Raw genomic sequence first — 15,731 nt, forward strand, 5'->3', positions numbered from 1 at the left:
TTAAAATGGAGTGTTGTTTACATGAAAAATACCAATAACTGAACTCAAAATTACCAAAACAATGTATTCAAAAATATCTTATTAAACAAATGTAAGCTAAAGAGACCATCAGCAAATCACCATAAATTTCACAGAGTAACATCTCATAGAGCAGCTGCCTTGATCATAGCTAGAACAACATCAGCAGTTTCTACCAAACAACAATTACTTATGTCTGAACTTAGTAACTGATTTGCTAATGATACTCTTCAAGTCTGTTAGACCTTATGCTGTAGTCTGTCTATAAAGGTCTTCATGTTATTTACACTAATAAAACATTAATCACGGGCAAAATTTATAGCAGCTACTCTATAAATGAGGTCAAGGCAGGTCAGACTTACATAATAAGAAGAAAAAAAGGTTAGTCTTTGCAGTAAAAAGGAAAATCCTTATTATTACTCTTCCTGCCCCTGGGATTAAGTCTAGTAGTCAAACACTCCAAACTATTTCACAAACACATCTATTCCTCATTTAACCTCAAGGCACTAAATATTTATAAAAGGAAAGCCAAATCCACTGATTTAGAAAAATAACCCACTAAAATTTTCCTTTAAAATATATTCTACACTGTAAAGAGAGAATGAAAATTTCCAATTTTACCTCCACTATTTCACCAATGAATCTTAGCTTCCACCACTGTTTATTTCAAACACTTACATAAAAGATAAAGGCTGAGTGTTCTCTATAGGCTAAGTACTGAAGTAAAGAAGACAGTTTCTAAGTATGGGAGACTAAAAAATCTAAACAGAATAAGAAAAGCAAAGGTAAAAAATCAGAGAAAGGGTACTATGAAAATGATAACAGATGATACAAAAATAAATTATTCAAACAACTGTTTCACCAAATTTTCAGAAATAGCAACAGCAGGAGTATTAGCTTTTGTGCCAGTACCTCCACGTCTCAGTTCCACAGAATAACACAGGTCCAGTAGACACCTGTATATGCAGTAAAGTGTGTTACAAGAGAGGAACTCTGAGCTTAGGACACTTGAATCTTCTGTGACGGCCAGTAGGCCTGTTGGTCTTTGGCTTGGAGAGCGACATTATTATACTAGACAGTAAGCGATCCCGCTTTGTTCTAAATGGAGACACTGTTTCTATATTCCAAAGCTGTCTGCTATATAAAGATCTTTGAATGATAATGCAAAACAAAGGCATTTGGTATCTCTGCTTACAAGGCCAAAAATCTTAAGGGTGATGCCTGGCTTTCTCTCACAACCCACATCCAAGCCATTAGGATATCCTGTCAGGTCTTATCTTCAAAATAGGTTCATAATCCTACCACTTCTTACCTCCTCTACTGCTAGCAACCTTGTCTCAGTCACCATCATGTTTAAACAGAATTACTATAACAGCCCCCTAATTGATCTCTTTGTTTTTTTGTTTTTTGTTTTTTTGAGAAAGAGTCTCATTCTACTGCCCAGGATGGAGTGAAGTGGCGTGAGCACAGCTTACTGCAGCCTCGACCTCCTGGGCTCAAGTGATCCTCCTGCCTCACCCTCCCATGTAGCTAGGACCACAGGTGCATGCCACCACACCCAACTAATTCTTTTTATTTTCTGTAGAGACAGGGTCTCACTACATTGCCCAGGCTGGTCTCAAACTCTTGGGCTCAAGCGATCCTCCCACCTCGGCCTTTCAAAGTGCTGGAATTACAGACATAAGCCGCTGCTTCTGGCTGATCTCTTCACTTCTATCCTTAAATTCCTACATGCATCAGCCATAGTCAATTTTTCCCCACGATGGGGTCTTGCTCTATCTCCCAGGCTACATTGTAGTAGCATGATCACAGCTCATTGCAGCCTCGTCCTCCTAGACTCAAAGGATCCTCCCACCTCACAGGTTTCCAAGTAGCTGGTACTACAGGCACCTGCCACCATACCAGGCTAATTGTTTGCATTTTTTGTAGACAGAGTTTCACCATGATGCCCAGGCTGGTTTTTTATTTATTTTATTTTATTTATTTATTTATTTATTTTTATTTTTTATTTTTTTTTTGAGATGGAGTCTTGCTCTGTCACCCAGGCTGGAGTGCAGTGGCGTAATCTTTGCTCACTGCAAGCTCCATCTCCCGGGTTCACGCCATTCTCCTGCCTCAGCCTCCGAGTAGCTGGGACTACAGGTGCCCACCACACCTGGCTAATTTTTTTTTGTATTTTTAGTAGAGACGAGGTTTCACCGTGTTAGCCAGGACGGTCTCTGTCTCCTGACCTCATGATCCGCCCACCTCGGCCTCCCAAAATGCGGGGATTACAGGCGTGAGCCACCGCACCCCGCCTCCAGTCTGGTTTTGAACTCCTGGGTTCTAGCAAGTCACCTACCTCAGCCTCCCAAAGTGCTGGGATTACAGGTGTGAGCCACTGCGCCCATCCCAGAGTGATCTTTTTAATCCATAAGGGAGACTGTCTTCCTCTTCTTCTCAAAACCATGCAATGGCTGTCATTTCCCACAGAATAAATTACAAAGCCTCTACACAAAAGCTTGCCCTGTGTTATCTCTCTGACCTTACTGCCTATTTCATTCTACTTTAATCACTCTTTTCTTGCTATATTGGCCTCATTCCTCAAATACACCACAGAAGCTCTCACTTGTACACTGGCTGTTCCCTAGGCCTGGAATGCTTTTTCCATACATGCCCCTTTAACTGACTCCCTGTGTGCTTCAAGTGCTTGCTCCAATGTTACTTTCTCAATGAGTCCTAATCCTGCCATTCTATTTAAACTACAAACCATACCAACCTTTTTTACTTCCTTCAAAAATTTCATTCTCCTCATCTGCTCCATATTTTCTTTTCTCACAGTACTAACCATCATTCACATATTATATAACTTATTTATTTTTTTATTTTTCATAATCTGTCAATGCCTATCTGAATGTACAATCCACAAAAAAAGAATCTTTATCTATTTTGTTTATTGCTGTATCCTCAGTAGCAAGAATAATTCCTGGGACATAGTGTATAATAAATAGATGAGGAACTGAAGCTCAAAAACTAAAAGCACTTGTCAAGTATCAGAGCTGAAACCTGAACCCAGGGCTATCTTCAAAGCCAATGCTCTTAATCATAAGTCTATGTTGCCTCACCTATTAAATGTAACAATAACATACATAAGTAAGGGTAGTTACACTTAGTAAAGTCTACAATGATCAAAATCACCTCGTATAATTTTTCTTTAAAAAAGCCCTGGAATTATACTTCAATAAACACTAAAAATTATTTAAAAATCTGTCCATGGGTGTTTTGCATTAAGCAGAACATTTGTGTATTTAATCAACAGCACCAGTCACCTCTTTTTCCATAAACTTCAATATCATCCAATACCTCAGTGTTGAAATCAGCCAAAAGCTATTTTTCAATAAATATACACTGTGAAATGCTTACTACAAGGAAGAGTAAAGAATTAGTCATTATTTCATTAATTGCCCTATGAATTAGTAATCACTGATATAAATCTATATCAGTTTTTATTGATCACCTACTACTTACCACACTCTACATGAAAATGTAGCTCTACGTTTCATATAGATCACTGTAGTAACCTTGCTACTGTTCTTCATTTCAGTCAGGTCTTCCCTCCTTCAACCTATCCTAAACAATTCTGCCAGTTATCTTCCCAAACCCGAAATATCACAATGACTCTCTTTTCTTTAAAATCTTCCAAGGCTTCCCACGCTCTTGAGGGATCTAGATGCCCAATTCCAACAACACCTCTCCAACACACACACACACACACACACACACACACACACACACACACGAATATCCTATATATCTTCCCACATTACGATGCCTTCAGATACTCTGTTCCCTGTGTTTGAAATGTTTTTCACACAAATGTCCTCCAATTTTTCCATAACCTCCAATTTTCTAATGTTTACATGACAAATCGTACTGATCCTTGAAATGCACCTCAAGAATCATGTTTCCTGGTTAAGTTTTAAGCACTCTGTACTTACATATTTCTATCACAGAATTTAGCATGAAGTATTATAACTGCAGGTTACTAGTCTGTGAGCACCTGTAATTATTTCTGAGGGAAAGGATTTTAATAGTATTTAAAATCAAATAAAGTACAAATACTCTTTTCTCCCTTTTCCATAATATTTATGAGAGAGAGCGAGCAAGCCTTGATTCCTAGATGCAAGTTCAAATAGTTACCAAAGGACTGATAGGGTCAATCTTCCAACAACATTACCCAAAACACTAATCGGACATTGCTGAAACACTAAGTTTGTTCAGAATACTATCTCGAAGGGGAATCAGTCACATCTTTTAATCTATACTCTGGGTCTTCAGTTCCATTAATGAAAAATCAGCTACTACAAATCAGACAAAAAGTGGTCCACTAATCATTTCCTCAATTTCTTTTTACCTTTTAATGATTTCACTCTTTTACATTTGTTTTCTCCCTTTTATCACTCTTTTCATCTCTGTACTTTCTTCCCTTCTCTTACCCACCACTGAATTTTCTTTCCTTGAATTCTTCTGTTTCTGCTCTTTAAGTAGAAAACATACCTACTTATTTCCTCTATCACCTTTCTCATCACGTCACATCACATTGCGAAACTTGTCCCCCCTCCCCTTATGGTCAGCCTGTGATATAAGAAAGATAATATAGACATCTAATTCTAATTATTGGCTCTATACACATAAAAGAACTTGATAGGAAGTCCAAATAAGTATGGCTTTTCCTTATACCTGCAAATAGAATTATCAGTTTACTTTTCCCAAACTCAGCCACACTTATTGAAAAATAAAAATCAGAACTGTATCAGTAAGCATGTATCTAAAGAAAATTATAAAATGGTTAAAAATTAACATATACATAATAATTGATATATCAGAGCTCCATTACATTACTGACTGAATAAACAATAAATACAGAACCCAAAAATATCAATGCCTATAGGAAAAACACATGATTTTAAAGAAAAATACAAAATGAACTAAAATAAAATAGATTACCTTCCTTCATTGACAAGTTCGATAAAAGCAAGGCCTGCATTCTTCTGAATAGAATTTTGCCACTCCTATAAAAAAAAAAAGCAAAAATAGCTGAAGAAATGTCACTCAGTAGGTTCTTTCTTTTAAAACAATAACAATGAAAAATATCACCCATATCAATTTCATACCTAACTCTTAAAAGTTATGTTAAACCATATGAATAGGTGATACTGAAAAGTATACTGACACTAAACAAGTTAGCAACAATTTGATTCTGTGTAAATTGAATGAGCCTATCTATATTTATCTTGCGCTTTTCGTTCTATAACACGATATACTAATTTATCTGAAATAGTTGGGAGTTGAGAAAGAAGGTAACAGAAAACCAAGGACAAATAGACATTTTGGTTTTGGCTTTATTTTTCAATTTTTTCTTTTAAGATGTATTACCCAAAATGAAGAGAAGAATTAAATAGTTCAATAACCCTAATAAAAACAGCATAGTTCACCATAAAAATTGATGACTAGCAATTGAAAATGAAATTAGAAAAATCAGTGAATTGAGCTAAACCAGTTTTGAGTTAGAAACTATAATTCATTGCCCTATGAATTAGTAATATCTAGTATAAATCTACTAACTATATTCTTGATCCATTTGAAATTTACCCATTAAACTTTATCCACTAAAAAGCAATCCATTAAAAAGCCTAGGAATGAAATCAATCAATAGAGTATGTACAAATGAATATTTTAATCCTTAGAACAAAAAATATATATAATAAGCATTAATACAATAAGGAAAGGCCTACATGAATTGAAATATACCTAGATTTGAAAAATGCTAGTCAATGCCACTTGTGTGTGTGTGCGTGTGTGTGTGTGTGCCTATATAAACATACAAAGATTTGTTTTTAAAGAACTGGAAATACATACATAATCTTCATATTTCTTAATATTTAAGGAGCTCTTTGTATTCTGACTACATAATATCCCTCAACTGATCTTTTTTTGTTCTTTCATAAAACTCAAATCAAAAGGCCATGTCTGGCTACTTACCACTGCTCACCATAAACCATATTCATATTTTCTGAGTGTAATAACTCTAAGACTTTCAAATTCCATGCAATTTCACCCTAATAGCTATTCTGTTCCACTCCAAATTCTTTTCTTTTTCAGTCTCATCCTTTCTCTTCTACTTTCCCTTTTCCATGTCCACTTTCATACTTACCTTCTTTTGTGTTTTGAAAAACCCAAGGTGGTTCTTAAGACTAAAATGATCATGACATGATTTTGTCAAAGGATTATATTTTACAAATAGTGTTAGTATAACTGTGCTAACAGAACATATACAGTAGAATAAAAATTAAATAGAAAATCAGTAAAACATTGGAGGGTAGTCATGGGCTAGAACTAGCAGAGAAGAAAAAGTAATGTATTCTTGAGGAATGAACAAGAAACAAAGTCATAAAATCCATGTTCTCATTCTGATACTAACAGAATATATCCTTAGGCAGATCATGCTACATCTGCAGGTCTTAGATATTCTCTTTTAAAAGTGTATTCTAGGTATAATTTTTATTATTCTAAAATTTACTAACATTTAGAAATTCATGACTTGTAATTGTACAATATATACTCTCTAAAATTCATACTGAATTCATATTTTACCGAAACTGTAAAACAGAGATAATAAATTTTTTCCAATGAGGTAAAGCAAACCAATATAAAACAGAAATATGAATCTAATTTAAAACCATTTTCTTTCCATCAAAATAAAATGAAGACAGGTAGTCCAAAAGGAAGCAATCAAATTCCACAAGACTATATTCTTGAGAGAAGGGCATGTGCCACAAAAAGGTAGGAGAATGAAGACAAAAAGCAGAAACCTCAAATTTTTTTATTTTGGTACACAGGGTCCTACATCTAACTTCCCAAGCACAGCACAGAAAGATAATAAGACTCAAAGACTTACCCTAAATCTAGTAATGCACAAGAACAGTAGAACAGAGACAAGTTTAAAGACAGATGGACCTCAGCTAGGAAGATTAAAAAAATTATCATGGAAGGATGCAGATGCAGAAGCAGCTTAGGATTTAAGAAGATGAAGAGAACATAACTGTGACCTTTGTGGACAGGCAACAAGTGATCAGCAAGAAGTATGATACCTCAAGAGATGCAACAGCCAAACAACACAAGCATATGTTCACTCCTCAGCTCTTATACCTACCATAACATTCCTGGAAACCCAACTAGAAATTTGACATAATACAAGAATAGGAAGGAAAGTGAGACCTCAAGTTGAGTGAGTTTTCACTTAGATCATTTAACTTATAGAAAACTTCAAAATAGAAACTTAAAGAAAAAAATGAAGAAAATTACTTTTCTTGCTAGAAAAAAAGAAGTCAGTAATTACAGAGGAACTAAAATTCTATATATAAATCTTTAGATTAGTCATTTTACTTTTAAAAGTATCCACTGTCAGGAAAAAGTCAAGAATGTCCCCTCTCACCACTATCTTTCAACATCATTCTGGAAGTCCTGGCTAATGCAATAAGACAAGAAAAGGATAAAAATTGAAAATGAAGAAATAAAACTGTCTTTGTTGATGACATAATCATCTATATAGAAAATCTTGAATAATCTACAAAAAATCCTGGAATAAGCAATAAATAGCAAGGTTACAGGATACAAGGTTAATATACAAAAGTCAGCCACTTTCCTATGTATCAGTAATAACAAGTCACAGACTGGGATAAAATCATTTGTAAAAGACATCTAATAAAGAATTGTGCAAAATATACAAAGAACTCTTAAAGGTCAACAAAAACAATCGCATTAAACAATGGGCCAAAGACTTTGACACTTCACCAAAGAAGATATACAAATGGAAAATAAGCATATGAAAGATTCTCCATATGTCATTGGGAAAGGCAAATTAAGACTAGATACCATTAGACACCTATTAGAATGACTAAAATCCAGTACACTGACATCACCTAATGCAAGGATGTGGTACAAGAATAAATGAAATCTCAGTCATTGCTGGTGGGAATGCAAAATGATACAGTCTCACTGGAAGACAGTTTGATGGTTCCTAACAAAACTAAACCTACTCTTACCATAAGATCCAGCAATTTCACTTTTTAGTGTTTAACCAAGGGAGTTGAAAACTTATGACCACTTAGAAATTTGTACATGGAAATTTATAGTAGCTTTATTCATAAATGCCAAAACTTAGAAGCAACCAAAATGTCCTTCAGAAGGTGAATGGATAAATTGTGGTACAACCAGACAATGGAATATTATTCAGTGCTAAAGAAAAAGAGCTATCAAGCCATGAAAGGACATGGAGAAAATGTAGAAGTATATTACTAAGAGAAAGAAACTAATATGAAGGTTACATACTGTATGATTTCTACTATATGACATTTTGGAAAAGGCAAAACTATGGAGAAATGTAAAAAGATCCGTGTTTATAGGGGTTAGTGGGAATGGAGGGGAGCACAAAGGATTTTTAGGTCAGTAAAACTACTCTGTATGAAACTCTAATGATGAAGACACACCACTATACAGTTGTCTAAACTCACAGAATGCACAACACCAGAGTGAACCCTAATGTAAACTATGGACTTTGGGTGATAATGATATGTCAAAGTAGGTTCATGGATTATAACACACACACCAGTCTGGTGAAGAATGTTGACAAGAGAGAAGGCTATGCACGTGTAGGGGAAAGGGAAATGTGGGAAATCTCTACCTTTTGCTCAGTTTTGCCGTGAACCTAAAACTGCTCTAAAAAGCAATGTCTTTTAAAAATTAGTAATAAAAAAGTATTTACTAGTACTATTTTTCTCAAATCCATTTGGTCTGATCCAAAACTGCAACAGGAAAGGATTTTTATTACATAATTCAGACAAAACTCAAAACTCCACATGGATTAAATAGGTAACAGCAGAAAGACCCATATATTAAGTAGGCAGGTAAAGAGTAAACATAATTTAGATTTTATATTCATTATATACAGAAACTTTTACTTACATTGTCAAATCAGAAATTGTGCTATTTAGATTTCACAAAGACTTTAAGTAGCATTATTGGGGTTAGACTGAAAACCAGTTAGAGTTAGTATAACTATCAAAACTTAACCACACTAAAAATTTATAATCTAAACTTATCTTGGTATGTCACATAAAATATTTCTTTTCAATTAAAAACAAATTAGACATGAAGGTACATATATAATTGAAGAAGTTCAGTGTTTTATGGAGGCTCAGAAACTCAAATTTATTACTAGTAATACATTATGCTTCTGGTTTTCTCGAAGATCATCTATAAACCCATATTTGTTAACCCTCAGTAATTACTACATAATAACCTGAAATGTTCTTATTAATTTTTAAAAATTGGTTAAAATTAGGAATAAAATGAAAATACAAATCTTACACTTTGGGTTGTTGTTAAAAATTATCACAAATCTCAGGAATATCATTATGTTTTCATTTCTCTATAATACAGTCCTAATTACTAATTATTACCATTTAATAAAATACCAAATGCCAGATATACAAATGCATACTAAAAAGAATAACCTATATAAAAAGAATCTGAAGCCCATGAGAATATTTTTTCAATTTGTTTATAATCCAGGTGTTAGTCAAAGCCAAGAAGTTTTCTCCATAATAAAACATTCTCTATAGTAATTCATAGAAGTTGCCAAAACTAAAAAGAGTATTCATGAACTATGTTATCCTAAACCATTTTTCTCCACTTCAGAAACAATTATCAAAGAAGGTGTTAGTCTAAACAATTTCATAAACCACAGCTCAATATAACCCTTAGTGAGTTTTAATAGTTAAAAGAAAAGCTTAATGGTCATCGTCTTACATGATCATTTCAATATTTCATCACAGTATTTACAATTATATAGTGATGCAAAATGCATAGTACATTTAAAGGTCTTGGTTATCCTTTTCCCAGAGGTACTGATGAAAAACACCTTAAAAGCCTCAAATCCAACCACTAATGCAACTAAGTAATTTCAAAACACATTTCAGCACTTTGGAGAGGAAGAACTCAAAACAAAACAACAGAGTCAATAATTTCATACCTGTTCCTAAGCTGTATTTAATTGACTATCACTTCCTAAGGCCATAATTGTTGACTAGTCAATTTTTACTAAAATATACTCTTAGCTAACTGATGCTTTTAAGTCACACAACAAAAACAATGAAGATAATACGTATTAGTCAAATCGACTACATAGATCTCCACCAAATTTCAAAACTGTATTCTTGGTGGTAAAAGTTAGTTAGGGGGACAAAAGACTTCATTAACCTAACATTTTCTATTCCTCTCTATCCTCAACAAATAAATATGGAGAAAAAGATACCAATTAACACGCATGCATTCAAATTATTGTAATAAAATTCTAATTTCTTTAGACATGAACTTGACAGTTTTCTATAAATTCAATAATCTCCTAGAACATGTTTTAGTGATGAATACACTAAATAAATTTATCTCAATTTTAAAAGTAATTCCCAAATATTAGCATGTTCTAAAGCAGAAAAAATCAGGCCACAGATTAAAAAGATTACATATAAATCTACTCTGCTATCATTTTATTTTGTCAAGCCATTAATACTGAGTGACATTAAATGCAGTAGCAATTGATTCTGGTGGGCAGATCTTTAACATAACTTTGAGTATTAAAGAATTTTTTTCTTGTAATCCCAGAACTTTGGGAGGCCGAGACGGGCAGATCATGAGGTCAGGAGATCGAGACCATCGTGGCCAACACGGTGAAACCCTTTCTCTACTAAAAATACAAAAATTAGCCGGGCATGGTGGCAGGTGCCTATAGTCCCAGCTACTTGGGAGGCTGAGGCAGGAGAACGGCATGAACCCAGGAGGCGGAGCTTGCAGTAAGCCAAAATTGCGCCACTGCACTCCAGCCTGGGCAACAGAGCGAGACTCGTCTCAAAAAAAAAAAAATTTTTTTTTGGCCAGGCGCAGTGGCTCACACGTGTAATCCCAGCACTTTGGCAGGTCGAGGTGGGCAGACCAGGAGGTCAGGAGTTCAAGACCAACCTGGCCAACATAGTGAAACCCCATCTCTACTTTAAAAATACAAAAATTAGCCAGGTGTGGTGGTACACGCCTGTAATCACAGCTACTCAGGAGGCTGAGGCAGAAGAATCATTTGAACTAGGGAGGCAGAGGTTGCAGTGAGCCAAGATCACGCCACTGCACTCCAGCCTGGGTGACAGAATGAGACTCTGTCTCAAAAAAAAAAAAAAATTTTTTTTAAGACAGGTAGATATTGAGTGACTTCAGGTTAAACATAGTAAACCTGAGAATAAAGAGGGGGCAACAGTACATGAGATACATCAAGGAATTTATTTTACAACCTGGAAACACATAGGTTAGTAGTAATAAATGCGCTTAGATGACCAAAGAAAACAAACCTCTACACAACAAAGTAGAGGGATCAACATGAGGAAGGAAATCAATGCTTGCCACAAAACTCCAGAAAAGCTAGGAATTGAAGGCACTGAGTACATACGAAGGTGGCTGAGGGAAAGAGCTGCAAGTTGGTATAAAAAGAAAGTTAGAGTACCACATCTTCTCCCTATGCTGTGTAGCCATCCTACCATGGTAAACACTGGAAGTTTATTTTCTAGAAAAGTTATAATTAAGGAAATTATTTAAAAGCTATAATGAGGGCCGGGCGCGGTGGCTCACGCTTGTAATCCCAGCACTTTGGGAGGCCGAGGCGGGCGGATCACGAGGTCAGGAGATCGAGACCACGGTGAAACCCCGTCACTACTAAAAATACAAAAAAAAAAATTAGCCGGGTGTGGTGGCGGGCGCCTGTAGTCCCAGCTACTCGGGAGGCTGAGGCAGGAGAATGGCGTGAACCCGGGAGGCGGAGCTTGCAGTGAGCCGAGATCGCACCACTGCACTCCAGCCTGGGTGACAGAGCGAGACTCCGTCTAAAAAGAAAAGGAAGAAAAAAGCTATAATGAAAAAGACAAGATAAATTGAAAGTATACATACTGGACTATGACACTCTGAGTGATATTTGAAAACTTTTCTGAGAAAATTGAGAAGCTAGGATAAAGGTAATGCTCTACAAATGACAAAGGGGACTCATGCATCACCAGTGGACAACTCATACCCAGACATATAGATTTTCTCTTTGTTATGCTTAGGAATGAGCAAATTGCCAAAGTTAACCAGACATTTGAGGAAACCTTCTTCTGTGATGACAGACACCAAAGCAAACAGGCAGGGGAGAAAAAAGACTCATAGAAAACAGACAATATTGTTAAGAGGGTGAGGAAAAGAAGATTAAAGAGAAGTACAATTAAATGTCATAGGAACATTTTTTAAAATTTCATCTAAAATATCAAGATAGAAATTTTGTTTTATCAAGTGCCTTTTTTTTTTTTTTTTTTTTTGAGACACAGTCTCACTCTGTCACCCTGGCTGGAGTGCAGTGGTGTGATCTCGGCTCACTGCAACCTCCACTTCTGGGTTCGAGCAATTCTCCTGCCTCAGCTTTCCGAGTAGCTAGGACTACAGGTGTGCATCACCACACCCAGCTAATTATTTTATTATTATTAGTTTTAGTAGAGATGGGTTTTCACCATGGTTGGCCAGGCTGGTCTCGAACTCCTGACCTCAGGTGATCCACCCACCTCGGCCTCCCAAAGTGCTGGGATTACAGGAGTGAGCCACCATGCCTGGCCTATCAAGTGCTATTTCTATGCCCCGGTATTAATCAGGATTCTTCAGAGAAACAGAACAAATGGGAATAGAGAGAGAGAGAGAGAGGAGATTATAAGGAACTGACTCACACAATTACATTGGCTAACAAGTGCCAATATCTACAGGATGAGTCAGCAAGACCAATGGCACAGTCTGAAGGCCAGCAGCCTCTAGACCCAGGAAGAGACAAATTTGAATCCAAAAGTGAGAAAAAACCAAAGTCATAGAAGGCAGTTAGGCAGAAGAAATTCTCTCTACTGGGGGAACAGCCAGCCTTTTGGTTTTATTCAGGCATTCAGCTGATTGGATAATGCCCAACACTAACAGGGAGGGCAATCTTTTTTACTCAGTCTACCAACTTAAACATAAATTTCATCCAGAAGAGACTCACAGATACACCTAGAATAACATTTGACCAAATATCTAAACAGCCTGTGACCCAAATGACACACAAATTAACCATCACAAGTCCACCCCTTGTCAACTTGGCACTCATATGCATCTCCTCAAACCATTATTTCACCACCAAATGAAGATTAATAACAAGGTCATAATTCCCACCTAACACGATACAACTATTCTGTATATAACCAAAACCATTCTAAACCTGTGACAGTCAATTTTATGTGTCAACTTGACTGGACTAACAAATGCCCAGGGAGCTGATAAAACATGATTTCTGGTTGTGTCTGTGAGGTTGTTCCACAACAGATCAGCATTTGAAGTGGTAAAGATGATCTACCTTCACCGGTGTGAGTGAGCATCAATCACCCAATTTGTTGAGGGCCCAAATAAAACGAAAAGGCAGAGGAAGTGGGAGTTCATCTGTTTCTGTTGGGAAAGACATCCTCTTAACTTGCCCTCACATTAGCACTCCAGGTTCTCAGGACTTCAGACTCAGACTGGGACTTACACCATTGGTTTTCCTGGGCCTTTACGTTTTAGACAGCAGATCATGGGACCTCTCAGCCTCCATAATTGCATGAGCCAATCCCTCATAATAAATCTCTTTGTCTATATCTGTACATATCCCGTTGGTTCTATTTCTCTGGAGAACCCTAATATAAACCCATTCCCCACCTTAGGTGATATGTATACTTCCCCAATATCCCATAATTTACCTATTTACATACTATGATGTACAGTTAACAATACTTAAATACTATGATGTTGATATTATAAACTCAATACATCTTAAGTTGCATGGTGAGGGATTAAAAGAAAGAAAACAAAGATTATATACACACACACACACACACACATATACACACACAAAATAAGAAAGAAATGTAACAATTACATTTCGTGTTTTGTAAATGGTCATGTGATCATAGTTGGTATCTACAACTACCTTTTTTCACTGCCTATTCTGCATTCCCTTTGTCTTCAGCAAGCACCTCAGCTGGTCCTGGTACTGTAGCTAACAGGGTGACCCAAAGCTTCATTCCTGAAGGGTCTGGGCTGCTTTAGTAGTCCTACCTGGATTGTATTACCAGTGTTCCTCAACTTAATCACACAGTATGGTAATACTAAGATATGCACTGAGGAATCTCTTGTATTCTGGACATACTCTACCTTACTTTTATTGTGGTATAGTTCAATTTCCCCACAGTAGTCAGGATCAATCACTACTCTTAGCATGATAACTCCATTTTTGCCTGAGGATTCAGAGGCAGGAAGAGCCCAAAGTGGCTGGGAAGCAATCTTAACTTCCAGTACAATGGAATCATTGTTGTGCCTCCTGGTGAAAGCATTTCTCCCTTTGGAATTAAGGCCTCTAGGCCAGCAGACTGTAAGATCACAGGAACAGGAAGCAAAAATTTTGCTATTAGGTCACCAGAGGTAATAACAAGTGGTAACACTCCCATTTCCACCTGTTGATTCCTGGACCAATGAATCCTACCTATGGGGAGAAACAGCACCATATACTGGATGCTGATTCAGTACACATATATCCTTCTGGAAAAACTTGTCCCAGCCATACAAGGTATTGCCACCTACATTCAGTTCTATTGAGCCAGCTGCTTGAGGATGGTGGGGAACATAGCAAGGCCAGTGAATTCCATGAGCATTCATTTGCTGTGAAACAGATTTCTTAATCAGAAGCAATGCTAAGCAATACAATGAAGGTTGATAAAGCATTCTGTGAATCCACAGATGGTAGTCTGGGCAGAAGTACAGCATGCAGGGAAGACAAATTTGTATCCAGAGAAAGTGTCTATTCTAATAAGAACAAAATGCTGCCCTTTTTATGATGGAAGGGGTCAAATATAATCAACTTGCTACCAGGTAATGGGTTGATCATCCTAGGGAACAGTGCCTTATCAGGGACTTACTGTTGGTCTCCACTGCCAGCAGATTTGACACTCAGCAGTGGCCACAGCCAGGTTGGCTTGCTGGGTGGAAGTTCAGGTTGCTGAGTCCTTGGATAACCTCCATCCCTGCCACCATGGCCACCTTGTTCATGAGCTCACTGGGCACTGATGGGCGGCTGGGGAAAGAGGCTGACTAGTATCCATAGAACAGGTCTTCCCAGCCACTTTAGTATTAAAATTATCCTCCGTTGAAGTCACCCTTCAGTGAGCATTCACATAGGACACAAATACACAGTACTCAGATTTTTTCTCCTATTCATAGACATCTATACACATACCTCTTCCCCCAAACTTTTTTTGTCAACAATTTTCTACTCATGTCCCTTCCAAGTCTCTGACCATCCAGACAAACCAATAGCCACAGCCCATGAATTAATAATCACATTTATCCTTCCAAAAAAAGTAAACAATCAGGTACACTCCTCAAAGTTCTGTCCACTGAGAAGATTCTTCTTCACTACAGTCCATCAGGGATGTCCCAAAAAGGGGCTGTAGTGCTGCAGCTGTTCACTTTCAGGTGGTGCCTGCATATTGTCAGAACAATCTATACACCAGGCCCAAGTCTTCCCCTCTGGCAATTGATCACAGGACTCACCAAGA

At 36.8% G+C, this 15,731-nt stretch overlaps 1 protein-coding gene across 6 annotated transcripts in view; it reads right to left on the minus strand.

Annotated features, from left to right (window-relative positions):
* LRBA (LPS responsive beige-like anchor protein) overlaps positions 1-15,731 on the minus strand; it is a 786,161-nt gene that overhangs the window by 518,297 nt on the left and 252,133 nt on the right. For all 6 annotated transcript variants that reach the window (XM_055276087.2, XM_063638262.1, XM_055276088.2 and 3 more), the window contains exon 35: positions 5,005-5,069. In XM_055276087.2, coding sequence (XP_055132062.1) covers positions 5,005-5,069 — 65 coding nt within the window. The remainder of the gene's footprint in view (positions 1-5,004; positions 5,070-15,731) is intronic.

This window comes from Symphalangus syndactylus, chromosome 4 (assembly GCF_028878055.3).
Source record: "Symphalangus syndactylus isolate Jambi chromosome 4, NHGRI_mSymSyn1-v2.1_pri, whole genome shotgun sequence".
Classification (NCBI taxonomy): domain Eukaryota; kingdom Metazoa; phylum Chordata; class Mammalia; order Primates; family Hylobatidae; genus Symphalangus; species Symphalangus syndactylus.